This window comes from Electrophorus electricus, chromosome 18 (genome assembly GCF_041902795.1).
Source record: "Electrophorus electricus isolate QZ-2024a chromosome 18, ASM4190279v1, whole genome shotgun sequence".
NCBI lineage: Eukaryota > Metazoa > Chordata > Actinopteri > Gymnotiformes > Gymnotidae > Electrophorus > Electrophorus electricus.
The window spans coordinates 8,878,061-8,900,351 of record NC_137514.1 but is presented as its reverse complement, the minus strand read 5'-3'; the positions used below and the strand labels follow the sequence as shown (position 1 = coordinate 8,900,351).

General features: G+C 43.1%; 3 protein-coding genes across 6 annotated transcripts; 1 reads left to right on the top strand and 2 right to left on the bottom strand.

The window, feature by feature from the left end:
- Positions 1-264: 264 nt before the first annotated feature.
- Positions 265-4,037, top strand: LOC113576893 (serine protease 23). The gene is made up of 2 exons (XM_027009245.3): positions 265-603; positions 2,000-4,037. The coding sequence occupies exon 2, from the start codon at positions 2,014-2,016 to the stop codon at positions 3,154-3,156; it is 1,143 nt and encodes a 380-aa protein (XP_026865046.1). The 5' UTR covers positions 265-603; positions 2,000-2,013; the 3' UTR covers positions 3,157-4,037.
- A 217-nt stretch (positions 4,038-4,254) lies between these two features.
- Positions 4,255-14,616, bottom strand: tmem39a (transmembrane protein 39A). Of its 2 annotated transcripts, XM_035534777.2 has the most exons (9): positions 14,333-14,615; positions 12,870-13,074; positions 10,790-11,012; positions 9,408-9,491; positions 8,661-8,815; positions 7,524-7,851; positions 6,546-6,733; positions 6,145-6,265; positions 4,255-5,611 (listed from the first exon to the last, which is right to left on the bottom strand). In XM_035534777.2, the coding sequence occupies exons 2-9, from the start codon at positions 12,980-12,982 to the stop codon at positions 5,369-5,371; spliced, it is 1,455 nt and encodes a 484-aa protein (XP_035390670.1). In that variant the 5' UTR covers positions 12,983-13,074; positions 14,333-14,615; the 3' UTR covers positions 4,255-5,368. The 2 variants fall into 2 exon arrangements, with proteins under 2 accessions (XP_035390670.1, XP_081557327.1); XM_081701201.1 differs by lacking the exon at positions 9,408-9,491 and having other exon boundaries at positions 14,333-14,616.
- Positions 14,617-16,050: 1,434 nt separating this feature from the next.
- On the bottom strand, positions 16,051-22,212 carry ildr1a (immunoglobulin-like domain containing receptor 1a). Of its 3 annotated transcripts, none has more exons than XM_081701637.1 (8): positions 21,958-22,212; positions 20,798-20,968; positions 19,717-19,866; positions 19,331-19,450; positions 19,025-19,171; positions 18,350-18,478; positions 17,242-17,969; positions 16,051-16,887 (listed from the first exon to the last, which is right to left on the bottom strand). In XM_081701637.1, exons 1-8 carry the CDS (start codon positions 22,004-22,006, stop codon positions 16,852-16,854), a joined length of 1,530 nt encoding a protein of 509 aa, XP_081557763.1. In that variant the 5' UTR covers positions 22,007-22,212; the 3' UTR covers positions 16,051-16,851. The 3 variants fall into 3 exon arrangements, with proteins under 3 accessions (XP_081557763.1, XP_026865803.2, XP_081557764.1); XM_027010002.3 differs by having other exon boundaries at positions 16,051-16,955; positions 21,958-22,211; XM_081701638.1 differs by lacking the exon at positions 20,798-20,968 and having other exon boundaries at positions 16,051-16,955; positions 21,958-22,211.
- Between the last annotated feature and the right edge of the window lie 79 nt (positions 22,213-22,291).

Here is a 22,291-nt window from a genome sequence, read left to right as displayed (position 1 = left end):
CCCTTGATAATGTTAGGATTAAATAATAATCCAGCCAGTTGTAATATGTTCAAAATAAATGTAATAAATTTCTAATTATATTTTTTTGTTTTTTCCTTCTGCAAACACATACCTTGTTGCTTTTCCGAATTACTGTATTTCCCCTTCACAAACAAAAAGAGCCTGCATGCGTATAAAAAACCCCCCAAAAAAACAAACAAAAAACGTGCATACAAGCAGGAAAAGAAATAAAACGCCAAGCACCACTTCAAGAAAGCAGCAGTCCGGCTAGTCGCGTGAGACGCAGGCTGTGCGAAGTGTTCGTTATTCGCTGTCACGTGGTCGCGTTGAACCCTAAAGATGTGGTCTGCGACTCTGCTGGTCGACCATCTGGATTACGCTGCTCATGGACTCGGGTGGACTTAAGATCCGCGAGTTTCTGGGAGTTTCTATGGGGACATTTAACGAGATGAGTTCCGAGGAAGGACGGAGAAAAGATAACCTGAAGTGTCTATCCTACTGCTCTGTTCTTTAAGTGGATTTTCCAAATATTTTCTCGTGCCGCCTCAGTGACACCTGCTCGCCGACCTCTCATTGATCCGCTCTAACTCCTGATACCTACAGGTGACAATAGTGATTAACACTTCCTCATAGACTACGCAACACAGAACTTGTGTGTTGTAAGAGTTTGCGTAGTTATTTAACCAACGCAGGTTTTATTTGTTTTATGAGCAGGAGTCTTCTGACATTTCGTCTGAAATTGGCTGAAGCAGCAGAAACAGCTGTTTCAGCACTGGCATATGATGTTGAGAGTCGGTCAAATTCATAGGCTAACTTACTATGTATGAAGGTCGTGTCCATCTCTCTAAGATTGTATTACTTTTTAAAATTAGAGCAGAGTGTGGTGTGAGAAATGATATGTTCATTGGTCACAGTATCTGAGTATTACGATGTACGTCTGTTCATTCTTATTGTTGAAGGCGTTGAGTTAAAAACCATACTACCCCGATACTCTTAATTAAACCTTGTTTATATATATATATATATATTTGTGTGTGTGTGTGTGTGTGTGTGTGTGTGTGTGTGTTTAAATAATATGTTTAAATATGGCTCTATACAGAATATGGTTCTATGTTGTTATTGACTACTCTTGTATTTAGAGGTCTGTGTTAGACTGTAACTTTCCTGTATACAGCTTGTGATACTTCCAGAAAAGCTAGTATGAGAATTGACTTTGGATCTAAAATGCCTGTTTGCAGATATAATCCTGTCCTGCTGAATAATCACTTTCATGTAACTACTGCAAGCAGACCACCCTAAAAGGGACAGTCCAAGGTCTTTCATTCTCTGACTTACACTAGAAGTAGGCGTAGAATATGCAGTTTCCAAACCCCCACATGAGTACAACATTTCCATCCTCTGGAGCTATCCATGTGGTACCATGTAGACGTGAATAACTTGACCTGAGATTTCTGGCAGATAATGAGGATTTTATTTTGGATTTAGTTACTTCTTAATTTATTGCTACTGCTCCTGCCTGAAAGCCAGCAAATATTGTATAAGTGGTGAAATTCCAACCCAGCTCAAAATGCCAAGCTGACCACTGGTCCCCAGTGTCACAATAGTCCAGTAGCTAAAAATACCACGGTACTCAGTCAGTACCATATTTTATCAGTCTCGCCAAGCCAGCACAGACACTGATTTAAGAGGGAAGTGTTAAGCATTCACTTTAGTTAATAATGTATGAATAGCTTATTAAGAGTGTAGTGTATTCAGACAAGCAGGGGCAGTGGTTTTAATGTCCCACAAGACCTTTTCCAAGTTAAAGACCATTGTTCCTCAGTTTGAAATTGAGGTTAAATAACAGCAGGTCTTTTGAATTCAGACAGAAAGGCCCAAGAACTCTGGCTTTTGAGCTTGTTTAAACATTGATGTTATAAAGTAAACAGGAAAACAAGACTGCACTCCTCAGAACAAAAGCTCATTTTCTCCTCCCCATTTGCCTCCGTAACTCCCACAGGTGCAGCCACCACTATGGCACCTCCACATCCCCCTGACCTCCGCCTCACCCTCCTCCTGTTTCTGCATGTCTGGCTTGGCTCCCCCCAGAGGCCACAGTGGCCTCTGCAGCGTGTGCCTGTGGTCCTTCCCCAGCACATTGAGGAGCGACCACCCCCTCACTTCCTTGCACCGGCGCATCTGGACGTGACCTCCTCCTGCAGCCCTGAGTGTCACAAGCAGGCTCCAACCCCTACATACTGGGACCTGCGGCACTTCCTGTCCTACGAGACCCTGCACTCCAGTGGCCAGCTGACTGAGACAGTCGTGGGAATCTATGGTTTCAACCCAAACACCCTCCACGAGGGCCCCGCTGTGCAGCAAGGGCGGTCCCGGGCCAAGCGCCAGATCTTTGGGCCTGACGGGCGCTTCAGCATCGTGGGTCAGGACTTCCTGTTGAACTACCCCTTCTCAACTGCAGTGAAACTGTCCACTGGATGCTCAGGCACATTGGTAGGTGATCGGCACGTCCTCACGGCAGCCCACTGTTTGCATGATGGGAAAAACTACGTGAAGGGTGCGCAGAGGCTGCGCGTTGGTTTCCTGAAGCCGCGGCAGAAAGACTCCCAAGTGAACAACAGCACGGGCAAGCTGAAATCTCCTGCCCAAGAGAAGATGAAGTTCCAGTGGATCCGAGTGAAGCGCACACATGTGCCCAAGGGCTGGATCAAGGGCAACGCCAACGACATTGGCATGGACTATGATTACGCCCTCCTGGAGCTAAAGAAAGCTCACAAGCGCCAGCACATGAAGCTGGGGGTCAGCCCTGCTGCCAAACAGCTCCCCGGCAAACGTGTGCAGTTCTCTGGCTTCGACAACGACCGTCCAGGCCAGCTGGTGTACCGCTTCTGCAAGGCCGGGGACGAGACCTACGACCTACTCTATCAGCAGTGTGATGCCCAGCCTGGCGCTAGTGGCTCTGGGGTCTACGCACGCATGTGGGACCGCAGGCGGCGCCGCTGGGAGCGGAAGGTGATTGGAGTCTTCTCGGGACACCAGTGGGTGGACCTCAATGGTTCCCCCCAAGAGTTCAACGTGGCAGTGCGCATCACTCCCCTCAAATATGCCCAGATCTGCTACTGGATCAAAGGGAACTATGTGAACTGCAGAGAAGGCTAAACTAATGCTAAAGTGTTATTCCTCCTCCAAGTGCATCTGTTAGATTCATTCAAACAGAAGTTAATGATCATTAATACACTGTATGTAAACACTGAAAAAGGAACATGGAAAACCCCATTCATATATAAATGTACATTTCCTAGTTATGCTAATTTCTACCAATTCATATATCTAGTTACTTTTCTTAACAAAAAGTTTGCACGGTCTTATTTAGCTTGGAGCATCCTTTTCCATAGTCTACATCCAACTTTAGTTTGTATTTGCCAAGACAGCAAGCAAAAATATAGTTTGTTTATTATGACCAAATTGCAAAAGCCACATGAAAATCACAGCACCACTCTTGACAGTACCACGTGCTTATCAGTCTGCAGACCTCTTCTATTGAAAGCACTGAAGCAATTCTGTGGACACTAAGCCTTTGTAACATACTGTGTATTTCTGTGATTTACTGCATTTAACCAAATGTGATCTCTAATGGTTACATACAGATGTTACACATGCATGGGTCTTTACTGTATATAACCTGTGTCCATGCGAGTGTCTTTTTGTATTGTTACCCCCCTCTAGTGGTCAAAGACAGTTCTTTATAGGATGGTCACCACACAACACTGGTTCTACCAGCTGTTGGTGAATGGATGCTGCCCATATACATGATCATAGATCTGCTTAGTATCTTTGATATAAGGTTTGGAGATGGTGCTGATACTAGATCACTGTACAATGGCAAAAATAAGTATTTAAGTATATAGATCGAGGCGACTCATTAGCGCTGAAGCACTTTGAATTTATATTGCTATTTTCAATGTCATTAATAGCTTTTGATAGCAAGTTACACTGTACTATAAACACATTAAATACACTTGAATAAGATTGTGCCATAACATGTCTCTGAGTATTTTAAACATGTTTTGTTTTTTGTTTTTTTTAAGAAAAATATGAACTATCCCACTGTTACCTTCAAGAATAAGTTCCCGGTGAGTTACTCAAACCTTTTAGATACAAAATTGAGATACATGATGAATGAGCAAGATTCCTTAACATTTTGTTTTTTGTCACTGACACTTATATTCAGACCAAAAAAAACCACAGACCAAAAAATAAAATAAAAAATAAAAATAAAAAAATTCCTTTATTTCAGTCAGACACATACACACAAAGAGAAAAGTGGAACTGTTTTTGTTTATTCTGGATGCCATGGCATTTTGAAATAATGCTGCACTGTCAAATACTGCAGGCTCGACAGACTTTGAGCCCCGCCTTGCATCCAAATAGACACGCCCATTAGCAATGTGGAATGCAACCAGAAATGCAACCAACCAAAAAACCAGCAACCAGTACTGCTAGGTATCAGCATTCATCCCTGTATTCTAGTTCGTTGGTATGTTTATTCTAACATGCTGTACTAGGATGTATTCTATGAGTAAATGACAAAGCACTTTTGTAAGTCGCTCTGGATAAGAGCATCTGCTAAATGCCATAAATGTAAAAGGCTGCCACAGCATCCTGGGATTTGGCACGGAGATAAACATGAATGAACATGAAATAAAGTCACTTAGGCTTAAGCTTCAAAAAGCAATAGGGCTGACCTGACGGAGCATGTCTGACATTTATAGAAAAAACTGTCTGATTAAATGCACCAGTAGCAGTCTATGAACAGATAATGATCATAAAATACAGCAATGCATTGAAACAAATTAAACAGCATTCACTATTCAGGCCACACACTAGATTTCTTCTGTTCTCAGGCTTCTATCTTGATTGGCTGGTTGAGCCTCACTCTTGACTGGCTGCCTGTATATTCTTAAGAGCATCTTTGGCAGAATTTAGACATCATGTGAGATGCATGCTACAAGGCCTCGACACTCCTTTCCCTCATTTCCCCCCTACTCCCCCCCTTTTTGCCTGCCCCCTGCCCCCCACCCAAAAAAAATTTCTCGTAGGGGAGGAAATGACATCACGCCGAAAAAAACGTAATGCCCCGTGTTCGTTTGTGTAACAGTATACAAAATAAAATATTTTCTTAAATAGATACAAACATTGCATGAAAATAGAACCGTATCAAAAAAAAAACAAAAAACAAAAAAAAACTGCTGGAGTTCACAGTCTTTCCTCTGCACCCCTTTTCTCAGGCATTCCCCGCTCCTCCAGGAACCGTCCACTGGGCAAATCCCAGCCTTGGTCACTCTGGTGGGGGGGGGGGGGGGGGGGCGCTTCACTGGGACTTGAGGCCCAGGCTGCTGCTGCCACCCAGTGGGTAAGAGTAAGCCTTGCCCAGCACGATGCGGTCGCGAAGCAGCTTGAAGAGCACGTAGTAGTTGCAGAAGAGGATGAGGCCCAGTGAGAGCGTGTGGTTCCAGCGCTCGGAGCGCAGCAGGGAGTAAAGCTGGTACAGCACTACGCTCGACTCGATCCCGATCAGCAGGTTCAGGATCCGCAATGGTTTATGGAACAGGAACTGAGGAGGGAGAGTGGGACAGGTTGATAAACAGCAAATAAACAAACAAATACCTCTGACAAATCAGCTGAAGCATGTCTGGTGATAAAGTGCAAGGGATGCCTGTTGAGAGAAAGTGCGTGCTTCTAATATAAAAAGTGCTAGGCATGTTTTCAATGTGAGGTACTAGTCTACCTCACATAAGAGCAACCATTTCTTATCCTTAGAGGCTTCAAAACTGAACCATAACACCCAGAAATGGCCTTTTATACAAGATATCCTGGATCCTAACAGGAAGTATACATGCTTTACAGGAAGTGTAAAAAAACCACATAAACATTCATCAGGTTTCATCAAAAACCACATGCCAACATCAAACCATGTTAACTCATAAAGAAACCTACAGACACAAAAATACAGAAGTGAACCACAGACAGGCTAAAGCTAATAAGGATCCTGTTGTAAAAGTGAAAAAAAAAAAAAAAACCCCACAAAACTGTAGCTTAACTACAGTTGCATGAGAAGCATCAAAGGCATTTGGATGGGCTACCCACATAAAACCTAGCATGGGAGACGTCAGAAGGCAGGGCCACGTTGCAGGGCCCCACGGCCTTGTAGAGACAGCGGCTGTGTCGAACCAACACACCCTGAGGCCACACAGTGCTCTCAGACCACCTGAGGAACCAGAGAGACAAAATTGCACTCCTGACTTTTAAAACACAAACAGCACACAGTGCCGCCACAAACCACCACGCACAGTAAAAAAATACTCTTCTGGTTAGTATCTAGGTCAATGTTTTTAGCCTTTTTCCCCCCCTAGTAGAGATTCAAAAGTAGAACCAGATACACACACATGAGGTGCCAGAACCTTTTACTCTACGCCCATTTCCCAGAGTAAAGGTAATTGGTATCTAGGCGTGTAGTGTTTGGTGCCCAGTGTGGGCCCTCTACTCACATGTGCTGCGGCGCATTGCTGTAGGAGCCGTGCTCTAGCCGCTGCCAGCGGCCCAGGTGTGCAGCCGAGCGGTGCAGCAGGTCGCAGTAGCTGGGTGGCAGCAGTTGGCTCATCAGCATGACGAAGGCATTGATCCACACCATAATGAGATGCTCACAGGACCAACGCATGTCGTAGTACTGCGTGTTCTGTGATCGGTGGGATGTGCGGACACACACACACACACACAGTATGGTAAAGCTCCTCAGGACAGGACCATAGACATCATGCCAGGACCTATGCCGGGCGACGTGCGGAAGCACAACGCACTTGAAGAACCTGCAAGCTAGTTAGTGTAACTGACTCATTCATGGAGTTCATACCCCAACTTTTGTTTGTGTGTGTGCGAGCGCCAAATTGTTGAATACTGAGTCCTTCACATTTAGTTTTATATTGCGTTAGTTCACTCTTCCAGAGAACTAATGTAAGAATGCTGGGCTGCTCACTAAATATGTTTGAACAAGTACAGTGAGTGAGAACTTTATTGCGTACACCTACTCTATATCTGTAACTAAATAGGTTCCACCACTACTTTACTGGAGTCCACCATTATTGGCTTCTTTTATGATTAACTGGATTTTGAACACTCAACTAACTTCTGCAACTGACCAAAAAGAGAGCTGATATCCCATTAGCAACAAAGCATGTATATGAAATTAACTGGAAACACGCATACCTAAATAATTTAATTCTCTGAAGCTTGTTAAACGAAATGGTTGGAAACTTTACTTGCAGCGCAGGACTGCAGACATAGAGCAATGATCTCACCTCTGCTCATTTGAGTTTCAACATGACCAGCAGCTAGCTAATGCTCTTTTACCAGTGAAACCTCTGAAATGTCACTTCAGAACGAGAGATGCCGCACCCATGAGGTTTAGACGGCCTCCCCCTTTGTTATTAGAACACCTCTGTGGTCTGTGTGCTCACAAGCAGACCTACCTGGACGAAGCACAGCGGGAGGAAGGCCACGTAGTAGGCGCTGAAGAGCGAGTTGAAGAGCACCTCTTTGATGCGGCGGTTAAAGTCGCTCTTCAGCTCCTCCACTTCGCTCCGGATAAGTTCGGGTGAGGGCAGGCAGGTGTGAGCGGGCACGTGGGCGGGGCTCGAGAACTGCTCTCTCAGGTTCTCACGCAAGAGCGCCAGGAAGTCCTTGGGCCGCAGCAGCAAGCCGTCAGCGCCTTCCTGCTCCGCGAAACCGCAGTCCGCCGGCGATGTCTGCACCCGGCCCTCCTGGTGGAAGCAGCACAGTGGCACGTACACGCCGAACCTAGGGACCAGAGAGGGGAGGCATGAAGGTGGAGGATGGTCACCCACCAGCATCCACACCATCTGCCCGAGAGTAAACCCGCACAACAAGCTGGGTTTGATGAACAGCCGGTAGAGTTAATTAGAGAAATCAGCTAGGTGAGATTAGTGAACTGAGGAGGATGCAACTGTAACTGCAGCCTGCAGTGAGGTTCTACTACAATGTCACTGTGGAAATGAGCATAAAAAAAGTCCAGGCTCCTGTTTAGCAAATATTCAAACTTGTGTCTCTGGCATTCCCCTATTACTAGCAAGAATGTGTTTAGTCATTGGTGAGGCATGTCAACTGCATTTAGGCTAATGATGAAAGCAATCCAACTTGTTTTCAAAACATTCTGAATATTTCCCACCAGACATGAAAAACTCCAGACCACTGTTAATAAAAACCTGGCTCAGCTCAGGAGGTTCAACAATTTAACAGCAATCTGGCTTTCTACTCTTTCACTTCCCAATTTTCGCTGCCAATGTGTCTTCCCTCACAAAAAACGGTCAGCAGGTAAACTACCGAAGTATTCTGCTAGCAGACATTAAGCAGTAAGCCAGTGTTTTACATTTTGCCAACAGCTCTGCATACATGGCTGCAGGCTTTTCCTTGAGGCTTCTGGACATGCCAAATTGAAGTTCTACATTGACACTGAAATCTAACTGCTTAATTTTGATTGAGTGCGTGTGTGTGCACGCGCGAGAGAAAGAGGGGGTGTGCATTTATGCATGCAAGGAGGCAGGGTGTGTGCTTTTGAGGGCTGAATGAAGTATTAGTAGCAGGCTTACGGGTAGCCCAGGAAGAGCAGGTTGAGGACTGAGTGGGTCTTGAAGAGGTTGACGAGGGTCCAGCATAGAACCCAGCCACAGAGTGTGAGCAGGCTGAGCCGAGCCACGATGAGGAACACGTACTGCGCAAACGATGATGGGCTCGTCTGCGATGCCTACCACGTGCAATTGGGCAACAACCACACACACACACACAAAAAGGAGGCATCAGAAATTATGGCTGTTAGGTCTGTCAAGACACTTTACCTCAAGCCCTCATCAGAGAATCATAAAAACAATGGTGGAAATGGTGCTTGGTGGTGGAAAGTGGAACATCCAAGAGATTTTGGAATGAAATTTCTGAGAAGCGGCCCATATCTGCACAGCTGCCTGGCTGGAGCACTAACTAGGGCTCTGAATGTAGCCATGGTTTAAATGGGAGTAAAGAGTCAAAAGCAAATAAAGCTGGTTCATGTTTTCAAACACACAACCGTTTAAAAACAAATAGCCCACCAATCTTTTTTTTAAAATTTTTTTAGTCACCTCCCCCAAAAACTTCCCCTACTCACACCTTACTTTTTACATAATTTCAGTTTCAACAGTGCCGAAACGTTTGTGCCAGTTTTAAAATGTAAAACACCCTATGAAATCACAGTACTCACTGTGCATTTATGCTATGACCGTGTGTCACGCCGTCCAAATTAATAATCTGTAAATCATGTGGCAGATATTACCAAGGCCCAGCCACATACACTATTTAGAAAGTACCTCTGACACAACGGTCCACACTAATCTTCTGGCCAGCATTACAGTGATGAAGATGGCCAGGTGGTAGTCCATCAGATAGAAGTTCTGGAAATAAAAAACAGCATCACTTAGACATAAGCAACTACCAATTATACAGCTGAAGTGTAATGTGTTTGATCTCACCAAGAATATGAAGTAACGTCACCTTCTAACCATCTTTGGTATTTATCCACAAGTAACCAATTTGCAAGATTGACAATCTGATTTATTTTTTAAATACCTTGCCGTGAACCTAACTCTCAGGCCAAAAGTGTTGACACAAAATATAGATGATTTGAGTTCCAAGTGGTACGCAAGCATGATTAAGTATGATCAAAAATAAATCACACTACAGTATTTTAACAAGAAAAGGTTTGCACCTTTATGTGGTAAGACTCTTATCTACATTGTCTATGGTGTCAACATAAGCATTTTTAAAAAAGCCTAAGGGCTACTAACAGAGGTTCTGGAAGTGATAACTAAACTCCACATCTCAGGACAGGCTCGAGTAGAGTCCCAATCCAGAATCTATCAATCACATCTTTTTATAGCTCTGATATTGGCACTTGCTACCTTGGCATTTCTCGTAGAAGTTTGGTGGAGGTGGCAGGGAATCAGCAGGAACACGAGGCCGGTTGCACCATCAGGGCTTATGCCTGGTATAAATCTAAATTAGTCACAACGTTCTGGGTGTAACTAAGACTCTTGCACCAAATGGCAAGGTGGTCGGAATTCCCCCCCCCCCCCCCCCCCCACCCAAGTCTCAGCGTAAAATGTACATCTAGCCTGGGGCAGGCATAAAGTCACGATTCTATGCTTTTTCTGCTTTAAACATCGCAATGGCAATCTGGTCATGATGCAAACATCATAGAAATCATTTAGATGTCTAGCTAGAAAGTAGTACAGCTTTTTTGTTATTGTGTTGCTTTGCTTAGAGGTCTGCGTGACTATGTTAATTTAATTAATTAAAAAATTAATTTACATATTTCACTGTTAGTGAAATTACTTTAGCAGGTTTTTTTGCTGTACAGTTGGTAGACTAGTGGACAATAGCAGATTAGCTGCCACAGTAAGTACGAGTAGCAATTTTGCTTATTAGTAGCTCAAGTTACTTAGAAACCGGCACTGTTACATGTTTCACATAGACGAGCACTGGTATGACTTGACTTAGTCACGCCTAGGGATGACTTTACTTGGTGCCAAATGTGTAAAATTGCAAAAACAGTTTTAGTTATGACCAGTTTATTAGTTATGACCGTCTTAGTTAGGCCGTGTTGGTGCGGCTGGCCCCTGGTGTTAGCGGGGCAACAGCGCCCATACAGAGGAGCAGAGGGGGCTAAAGAGGTTCAGCACACTATACCCACCAGCGAGGTAGAGGCAGCAGGGTGGCTGTGTGGGTACCACCACACCGTCCTGTAGATGTTGATGTACTGCACAAAGAGTGCCACGAGCAGGTAGAGGAACAGCAGGAACTCGAACAGCAGACTGCTGTCCAGGGGCAGGTCGGGGATGCGAGAGTGGCGGACCGGCTCTGGCGTGATCAGCGTGGTGAGGGGTGGGGCTGAGAGACCCACTGAATTACTGCTTCTGTAAAAGGGAGGGTGGGTGATGGGAGGCTGCTATGTCACTGTGTCTCAGAGCTAGTGAGACACTTCCCCAATGTTTACTGTTCATTTCTGTCCGTTACAATTACTAAACATTGCTGCTGGGTGACAAACACTGAAGCTGTTACACACAAAGTTCTGAAAATAAAGGACGTGTGCAAACTGTGTCGATGGTTTTTCTGGTGAGCATTTGTCTGTCCGTGTGTAAAACGGAAGCCTCTGCAACTCACACCGATTGGTGAAAATGTGGAAAATGGGTGGATTTTGTGAATTGCACCACTCACAAGCTACTGCATTTATTACATTCCAAAAATCCGTGAGGCAGGAGCGTTGTGACGGACTTTAAAGTGGCACAGAACAAACATCTGGTCAAGTGGCTTTATCCAGGAGGAGAGTTTTAATAAAAGCACATTTAGAGCAACTCCGATGTCCTTGCTCATTCAGAAATGCAGCTTAAAAACTCAAGAACCAGATAAAGCATTGACAACTTCCAGTTTCGTTGCAAGGGAACATGTGCATGAACACAATAAGCCTGGCACAGAAGGGAGATGAGAATTTACTAGCACAGTAAGTCTTGTGTGCTATTTATGGCTATGTATGGTACACAAGGGCATGTAGCCTTCATGAAACACTGCCCTTCATAAACCTGAAAACCAGAAATCTATGGTGTTGCACTGAATATTCACTGTACATTGAATCAACCATTATTTCATAACTACACATTGTTACCATTGCTACTATTTTATTTCATTCAAAAACTAGAGTAACCTGAAATTTGATTTTGTTAATAGCACTGTGTAAACAAATCACCAGTTATCTGCAAAGCTTTTATACAACTAAAGCAGTCATAATGAGATTTTCCATCCAACTATATGCAGGCCTATGAACCTTGTCTAATGTGGCAGACAACTATTGTCAATAACCAACACAAAGCCAGTGATTTGGGAGATTTTTAGGCAGCTTGGTGAAAATCTCAGCATGTCTAAAGGTAACGGCATGTCTCCTGTAAAAAAAAAAAAAATCCTCTGTATTCCATCTTTGTGAATCAGCTTTCGCTAAGCTCAGCAAAAACTTAACACCAAGGCCACATTCAGTAGAGTTCTAAGGCTAAACAAGCAGTGGCAGGAAACACTTCCACCACTTCGACAGAGGGACATATAGGCCCATGTAACCTGGACAATAAATCTACTCTGCTTTAATAAATTATTTTCTTAAATAAATGGAGGTATTTCAACATGAGCACAAGAACAGTAATAATACAGAAGAAGAAAAGAAACACAGGTCTTTCTACATCAGTTTAGGCAGAGTAACAAGCCAAGCACCCATTTTTTGCTGCACAGACAAATTAATCTGAGCTTTTGTACGGGTTCTAGGATAAAAGCACTTTCTGCACAGTCTGCAATTTTGTTCATGGGTACCGGTTTTCTTCCCACCACACTGTGAACAGTAGTCTAGCCCAGCTGCTGCTCTCACACCCAGTAATGTCAACATGCCTTTTGCAGCACTGTCATTGTCACATATTCAGTACTGTGCATGAACAGACCAAGAACTCGAAGATGATTGACAATTATAGGAAAAACGGAAAATACAGTAAACATTAGTCTCTGTCAATGTTCTGCCGTTGCCATTTTTACCATACATGTCTCAAACAGCATTTCTTAGCTTATCATGGATACTGTCAGTACTTATAGAAATACCATCTATGAATCATAGCATGTTGACATTTTTTTTTCCCCATACTGCATACTTAACTGACAGAGGTGACATAAGACTCCACTACCATGTGCATCACAGGCTTTAGGTACTATGCGGGTGCACTGGACAGCGTGTGAGGACATACCTGCTCCTGGAGCCTGTGCCGTTGCTGAGCCCACCCCCCACCAGTGTCTGCAGGGAGGGCAGCGCTGTGCGGCTTAGCTGCTGTCTACTCGGACCCCTGCGGCCCCCAGGCATGTCGGGCGCCCACTGCGACCACCGGCACCACGAGCCCAGCAGCGCCTCCCAGTGACCACGTGCTCACGGCCTCGCCCAGCGCGGCCCGGCCACTGCAACAACAGCCAAGCCCACATACGGCAAGCACGTTATGACCAAAGGGGACATAGGGACAAAACGTGCAGCTGGTGCCATCAGATGGACGAGCGAACTCAACCAGGATGATCCGTTAGGAGGCATTTATCTGCAACAAGGAATGTAACATCCTATATAATATATTAGACTTAATATATTTTAGACATAGTAATAATAAAATGCAGTAAAAAAGTGACTGAGTTGGAGGGTTTATTGTGAGAAATTGCTTTTTTGGAAAGCTTTTGACAGAATTGACATTTGTAATATTATAGCCTAAATACAGGCAAAAAATACACGTCTTTGCTCTACCTAATAGAAGTAGTATGATGAATGATGTCGAAGCATATTGTCTTCAGACGATTTTATTAACGCCAGAGGGCAACAGAGCAAAAGGCATCACGGTATACACATTAAAAGAAAACTGGAAACATGAGAACTGGAAACACTGAGAAGTGACCAAACTGGCGAATCAATAAGACCATCATTACACAGTAGGCAGGTTCCACCGCAAAGTAGGCTTTCTAGATCTGCTGGATTTCTAACCATACTGGAATAGTCATTTAGTCAAGACATTCATCACATCACAGTCTATTGCGGTTCACCATCCACTGAAGTGTACAGTAAAATGAGGAACTTCGCGAAAACATGCGCAGTGAAACGAAGGCTTCCACTGTCACGTTAAAGTACACATAAATAGCATGTTAGTTACTAAAACAAAATGGCAAAAGTCGGTCGACGTTGCTAGGTAAATAGCTAGAACACGCAGCTACAAGCTACAACAACTTCATCAAGCAGAACTTCCTAACATACCTCCGACCTAATGTAAACTACACTAAGTTAGCGTTAGCGATCCGTCCAGCTACTTCGCATTACTTTCGCCAGACCTACAGCCTACCTCCAGGTTAATGCAACCTGTAGCTAGAGCTATGTTGTACTTCCTCGCGTTTAGCATGTAGCAAAAACCAGCAGATGCAACTAATGACCTGTAAGTTTTTCTTTAAACAGCCAGATATCTGTGCATTAATCCTCAATACAGAAAGAGTACAAAAACATGTACTCTTAGTTAGCTAGCTGTTACGATACTTAGCTAGCTAGCACCGATATCTTACGAACTAACTAGCCTCAACAGTTTGCATATAAATGTGTATCATTTTCACATTCGCTGTCGAAATATGAATAAATAAGAGCGTAGCATAAGAAACTATTGTTGGAGCAAAAATAAATAAAAACACTCACACATCAATTAGAAACGGATGGTGTGCACGCAGAGACATCAGTCAATCGTGGTGAAAAAATGAGCCGAGAGCGAACATTTGTTTCTCTCCTAGAAATGTGGTCCGAGTCGTCTAATAAGGAGCAGCTCTTTGTTTAAAATGGGCGGTAAAACGCTGAAATAATGTTTCCAGTATTATGAAAATACAAGATGAAAAGTTATCCAGCTAGTTGAGCAACTGCACCGTGCACGGGCTTCTCAACTCGGAGACCGACGTGGCAAACCGATTCCTCCCTCATGTTGCGTCATCGGTTCCGCGACGCGCGCGCTGAGTGGCGCAATCTTATCAGCCAAACACGTTCACTTCAATAACTTTGCCAGTCCTGGCAAGGTGTAAAACCTTTAGCACTCCGAATCAATCACATGACCACTTGTTGCAGCCTCGTAAACTAGTAGCATACTTGCTTATTTAATGTTAATTCATTTCTTTGCGCTCTGCGATCTACTTGGCTTAACTGGTAAGACTATGTCGTTTACAATTTTTATAACTCAAGTACTGTGAAAAAAGTACAGTATATTTAAAAGTACTTTATTGCAGATAGAAATGACCTTCATCGAGATATAAACTACAGTAAGCGCTCCTTTAAATAAAAAAAGGTGTTCCTTTTTGATTTTTCATTATTTAGTTCATATCAGACAGCTCAACAATGTAAAAACAAATCTTCTTTTACAAAAAACAAAACAAAAAAAAAAAAACATACAGATGATTACAAACTAATGGCCTTTGAATCAATTATTCATGTGTAAATTAAGAACAGACACTTGAGCGCTTTCCCACTGAGATGCACTCTATTATCATAAGAAAACTGCCACCCTGCCCTATACCGTCTAATGGACCGTAAGGACCTGTGCACAAGATTCACTAAACAAAATGTAAACAGTATGGGCTAATGAATGGAAACTCATTTACACTTTCTTATTGTTTTGTGTTGTTTATAGACTCCAGAATCAAAACCGTGATATTCTGATCTCTCTAACATCATAAATTAAATTATTTTGTGTACTCACAGCATTTTGAAAGGATTAATTTTTGAGAATAAAACACAAGCTAAATGCAAGGACGTAAACAAGACATCTTATAAAATCACCATAAAGCTTTTATATATAAAACATACCACAAATTTAAGAGATTACAATTATATACACTGTACAAATTCTACATTAATCTCTAGTAGGCCCCTGTAACGAATCACACACTAGAATTATTGGCACTCTTTGTAAAGAGGAGCAAAAAAGGCTATGAAAAACCTGGCTGTGGTGTTTTGACATGATCTTACACTCAAAATACGAGGGAGAAAATCTAACCTTTTTATTGAGGTAAAACCTATTTAAAGAAAAGGTTTTTTTTAAATCATCAAATAAACGTCACCATCATTAGCACCCAGAGAAATTTGGGGGGGTGGGGGGGTGATTAAAGTCTAACTGGCACAACTGGAGAAGTGGCTCACCTGTGTGAAAATGATGCATATGCATTTTGCCTGCGTGTTGTATGTGCGGGGGGGGGGGGGGGTGTCGTGGTTATGGGTGGGTCCGTCACAGGGTAAATAGGTAACTACAAAGACTTTAGATTTAAAAATGTGCCCACCCCTGCCAAGTGCCAGAGTGGTTTGTGGTGGAAATCTTTAATGATCCAAAAGCACACAACTCCAAACTCACACAAGATCCACATACCAGAGTGGCCACTCCTGTCACCTGACCTAAACCCCAATATAAATTAGTGAGTTCACAGTTGAGAACCTCTGAAGGACTTTGAAGGAGCTCAGAAGACCTTCCAAAAAGGTCCATTTTTATACACGTTCTCCAACTTCATTCAGCATTAAGAAAGCTTGGAGTTTGTGGAGGCTTGGTGTACAAAGTACTAACACAGAGGTGCCAATAAGTTTGACATCTTTATATAAAGTTTTTATAAGTCATAAAATTTCCCAATTTATCTAACTGAAAAAAAAAAAACATAAATCAAGCTTGAGAACAAAAGTTATTTTTCCACTATCATTCCAACTTTACCAAATGGTACCAATCATTCCAGAGGGCTCCATACTTTTTATAGGCTAGCATACTTACAAATTCTCAGTTAAACACATTGTACATCATAAAAGTAAAAAGAAAAAATTAAAATATGCTCCTTAAGAGTCAAAATTACTTCCTGAATGTAGGCTTATGCACTGGCCAATTAATATTATATAGATCTTAAAATTAAACAGAGTAAGGGGGGAGGCAAACCATCAGCAAAATTAATTTTGTAATAATAACAACAACAGCAACAACAGTGGCTCTTTCATTAACCTAAAATAAAGTGGCTGAGCAAATTAAAACAAAAACAACAAAAAAAGAGGACATTTGGGTCATAACTGGTGAGGGATGTGCAAGCCTACTCCTGGAGATCTACAGACTTACCGAATTTGGTTCCAACCCAAACCTAAAAGACCCGGCTCAGTCGAGCACTGCCGCAAAGCTCTTACTAAAATCACATTCAGTTCATTGTTCAGCACAGTCGTTGGTGACGGTCTAATGGTAGCTCCTGGATAAGTGGTAGAAGGGAGAAAAGCTTCAGATTACTATGCTGTTACCACTGCGTGAGCTCTTGTCCTGAAGGAAAGAGAAGTCTCCATTAATGCTCATTGTAAAAGGTGTATGTGAGTACTATGCAATGTAAAAGCATGTTATTCAGAGCATTCCGAGTCAATAGCCATAATCGCAGAATGTCATGTTAGTTTAAAAAAAAAATAAATCTGAATGTTATGGACCGTGATACTGACTGCTTAAGTACAGGTCCAGGAATTATAGCAAAACGGGCTCATCCAATCAGATAGTGAAAAGGGCTTTGTTTTAACACTTGTCATATAGTCAGGAGAAAGGTACTTTAGACTCTTACAGAGAAGCGGTCGGGGCGCTTTGTCGGCTTCAGTCCCGGCTCATACTCAGTGTAGCTGGGGGGGTGGTCGGTCCATGCTCCGCCCCGTGCTCCACGGCGCCCTCCCCTCCTGCTGCTGCTGTCGTCATCACTAGCTGAAGCCCAGTATTCGTGTTCCCGCCGGGAGGGGACGTCTCGGGTGTCCCTGAACAGGTCGTCCCTGGAGTGGGAGCGAGGGCGATACCCTGGCGCACTGGCCCTGCTCCGGGTGTCAAGCATGTCCTCCTGGCTGTAGCTACGTCTCATGTTGTGCCTGGATGGTGGTGGGTAGCGGCGGTTATCACGGCGCGGGTGTCCATAGCTAGAGGAGCTGCTGGAGTGAGTCGGGGGCCGTCCACCACGAGAGCTAGGCGGGGGGCGGCGGGAGGCCGGTCCGTCATCCAGGCCAGAGAGCATGCTAGGGGGGCCAGCACTGAAGGGTACATTCTGGGGTATATGCTGGGGGGGCGGGGGCATGTGCTGCATGGGCGGCTGCGATTGTATGAGCGGGCTGTTCACGTCCAGGCCGCGCATCTGGTTCTCCAGGTAGTCTAACATCTGATTGGTGCCGTGAGAGCTACCGTTTCCATGGATGCTAGGCGGCATGCCATGGATGCTTGGCGGTGGCATGGCGACATGGACAAGGCCACCCTGAGGAGGAGGGAGGGGCAGGGGGGGAACTGGGGACATGGGGATCTTCCCTGCTGAACCTGACAGACCAAAAGAAAAAAAAAAAAAAAAAAAAAAGGATGCAAGACTTGACAGAACTCCAAAAGCACTTCAAGCTTTATTTACAGGTAATAGCTATGACCTTTCAGGCTTTCCCTTAACTTGGACACACTGCACTACTGGAATGAGGCTTCCATTTTGGGACAAAACTAAAAAGTAAACCTGAAACTAGCCACTTTCCTTCCGCAAATAAAATAGTTACAAAGTGAAATGGACTTGTATGTAGCACACCAATTTGCACAGGAGGGCAAACTTGGCTTCACTTTACAATTCTCACAGTAAAGATGATTAGGACTGGCATTAATTGACAGAATTCACAAAACACAAATTTCATGAGAGAAGGCAGCTTTGACTGACTGACCTGCATACATCACAGGCTCCATCGGGTAAGCAGAGCTGTGAGAACTGAGCGGGGCATATATGGGCTGGCCGCCCGTCCATGAGCTCATGGCTTTCTGAGCCTCCTTCATCATCCGGTATTGCATGACAACTGAGGGCAAGAAACAACTGTCATTGTAGGTCCACATGCCACCTCATTCTGTGCTTTGCTGTTGCGTTCATGTTCGACAACCTCTTTCTATTTGTAACCAGTTGTAACAAATAGCTGTAAAAACTAAGAAGAAACTTTAAAATCTGGTAGCACTTGATAAGTTTGGAGTCTTCAGTCATGAAAGGGGTTAAAAAAAAAGAAAGAAAAAAAGTACATAACATTTTAAAATGGCCTTGTAAGAGAATGCCTTGCACGGTTAGACTTTCAATGCAAGCAGTTATTCCCAAACAGATAGCCAGTTGTGAAACTGCAATGAAACAGGTGGTCTCAAGGTGGAGCTCTAGTGCTTCTCAGCACACTGGATGAAGCATGGTCAGTCACCCACTGTGATTCACAGTTCTGGAAACCCACTACAAAAAATGCATTTTGAAGTCACAGTGATGTTTCAGTGATGATCCGACAATAAACACTGCATGTGGGCATGCAGGTAATCTTTGTGTGTGTGTGTGTGTGTGTGTGTGTGTGTATGTATGTGTTCAGTCCTACCCTTTTCAGGGCAGCAGCAGGTTTTCGGGCAGCAGGGGCAGCGGACGTAGCAACAGCACCGCTGTGGACAACACTGGCAGCAGCAGACAGCGAACAGGATGATGAGAAGCAGCGCCCCAATGATCATGAAGAGTACTGTCAGCCAGTCTGTAGGGACAAGACCCACCTCGCTCAGGACAAAGCCAAAGGACTGCAACATACAAACAGTTAAAAAACCTGCAGCCTTTGTTCATGGTATGTAGTGAGGATGTCATGGTACATCCCCTCCAGTAAGGCTACCACACTTGTATTTGAAAAACTGCTCACTGTAGACGATGAGTTTAACCTCTGCATTAGGATATCCGGTTGTATCTCCAGGCGCATCAACAGAGCATACGTATACACCATTGTCCCACCACATCACCTCACCGATCACTAGATCAGCCTCTGAGAGAGAAGAGGGAGAGAGAACAAGACCAGTCAGTATGACATTACTATTGTAGACAAAACTGACTTGGAATCCAAAAGATCTATAATTATATTCTCATGTTACACACACTAGTACAGCCTTAATACAGCCTTCAATTTAACAGATTACCATGGAGAGTGCTACAAGAATTGAAATAAACACCTGCATTGTTTTGCGTCATGCTGTCTGCTTTTACTTTATTATGCTAGAGGAATGGTGAAGAATGACACCAGCACAGACTTACGGTTCTGGATGGAGATTATGCGGTTTTTGTACTCAGGACCTAGCGTGGCTGTGTTGGAACCTTGTTTCTGAGCCACGGTACGGATGGTCCGCTGGCTGTCTGGACAGTTATTGCTTGGGTCCTGTCCCAGCTGGAGAGCAGCCTGATAGGCTAGATAGAGCGTTATGTTATTTCCCATTTGCATAAGCATGCCTAGGAATTCATATACAGTCACTCACAGCCAAATCATTTATGAGAGGGTAGATAGGGTAAATATCTTTAAGTTCCAGCCCAACATTACTTCAGTAACTTCCTCTTGGGATTTCTCGAGCAAATTCGGTTTCTGTTGAATAATTCTTTGGCTTCCCGCTGAATAAGATTATGTCACTTGTCTTGCATATGCAAGCCTAACTGAACGCAAGAAGGATGTGGTGCTGCTGAACTGGCATGCCTGTAAACTGTAGCCTCTACAATCCTACCAACATAAAAACTTCAAGCTGCAAGATGTGCAACTCTATTCCCTTTAAAACATCCAGGTGCATCTGCAAATACTAAGCTGGAAAATATCAAAAGATCCTGCTTTGTCTTGAAGCATAACAAAACCACAAATAAATTGTTATTTATTAACTAAACACAAACTGTGTGTTATAGTGCAGTAATACATAAAAGACAGTAGTATCCAGCATACAAATTGTGAGTATTGTGAAAATAGTTAGTTTTGGCCAAGCGTCACACCTAAAATACATTCCTAAAACGAACTAAAACTGAAGTCAATTTTATATGAAAACTGAAAACAGAACTAAAAACCAATTAAAAACAAAATAAATAAAAACAAAATAAGCATCACACTGTTTCCATTAATTGTGGCTTCAGCACATGGTATTCTCAATAGGAAAGAGGGTGATTAGATCATCACAACTGGCTGATGATCGCAACTGAACAAAGATTTAAACCCAAAGAGCCAAGAGTGGTGAATCCTTCCTGAGACACCATCGCATTTCCTTTAGTTCTTTTTTGGGAATTGGGAGCCTTCAACTTTCACCTATTGTTCCAGCCAAATCATGCACACAGTGGAAAACAGTTGGCCCGTTTGCATTCTCACCTGTTGAATAATAGTCCAGAACAGGGTCTTTACAGAAGGACTTGTAGACCCAGGTAACCAACACATTCTGAAGGTTCGATGATGTAGTATAGTCACAGCGCAATGTGACAGAGACAAAAAGACCTGAACTCCTCTGGCTCATGGGAACAGTCACCAGAACAGACAATACATCTGTGTGTGTGAGAGATGGACACAGAACGTTAGGATGGACCCGTGCTAAAACAATATGCTAAAAATACTAAAAATGTGTTTAAAATGTGTTTCTTTATTGGGAAATATAGAGAAGTAAATGCATCTTACTACTGTACTGGTCATTTCCTAGAACAGCACTGTTCTTTTAAGAAATGATCATATTTCAACATGAACTGCTAACTACATAAATTGTTGCTGTTTTTAAAATGGAATATAAACAGCAACAATTTCTGTAATCTTTTATATTAATATATTTTCGATAGAAGGAGACTGAGAGACAGAGACAGATCACTGAAGAAAACACAACAACACCAACACCAAAACCTGTAGAACTGGAAAGGGATTAAAAGAAGAAAGCCGGAAGTATATCCCTACAACGCCCCTCTTGCCGACCGTAGTTTTCCCCCATGCAACATAAAACATCTCAAATCGGTCGTTCTAAATTAGTTTGTTTTGGACCATTTTAAGCTTTAGAAAATTAAAGACTTAGGGAACTTAGTTTTAACGGAGATGACAGTGTCTCTGCAGTTATTTAACGCTGTACCTCGGGAATGGTAGTCTATATATTTTACAAATGAGTTTTCTAGCCTACAGCGACTAGCTCTTCAAAAACCTGTTTTACAGGTAGGCCGCTGATGAATCATTCACAAGCTGAAAAACCTCAGTGTTGACAATAGATACGACAGTAGATACAGTAGCAAAAGTTTAAGAGTAATTAAATAAAAAATAATAAATTAAAATCTAAATAAATGAAAAAGACGCATCTTTGGATCATCTGTAAACAATTTTCGGTCACGTGATCGATACCAGGTCGGTTTGTCTTGCGCTCGGTTTCGGTATGTGACGACGTTACATACAGTATAGACATATCAATACCTTCGTTTCGAAAACAAATAAAAACGGTACAATCAAACTACTGTGTAGTGGGTAACAACGAGTGAATTTGAAATATGAAAATTCAATCCCACCTGAGATCAGGAAACCGAGAACAAGCTGTAGCAGTATTAGTTTCTTCATTGTCTCCAGCGCCTATTGACAAGATGTGTTGATTCAATCTCCAGAAATGTCAGAAAATATAAGCACTACACTTGAAGAAACGTTAACAGTAAGTAACAAGTTGAACAGTATTTATCTTTCTGAAATAGAGGTCATCACTATTTCTGATGACCCCTGTTTATACTTCGGTTGCCAGTACCTCACTTGCTAGCATTTGTATAAGCTTCCGTTGTGTGCTCAACTCCACCCCGAAACAGGTGCATCGTTTGACGTAACGTGCACAGGTAATCTTAAAATAGAAGATTA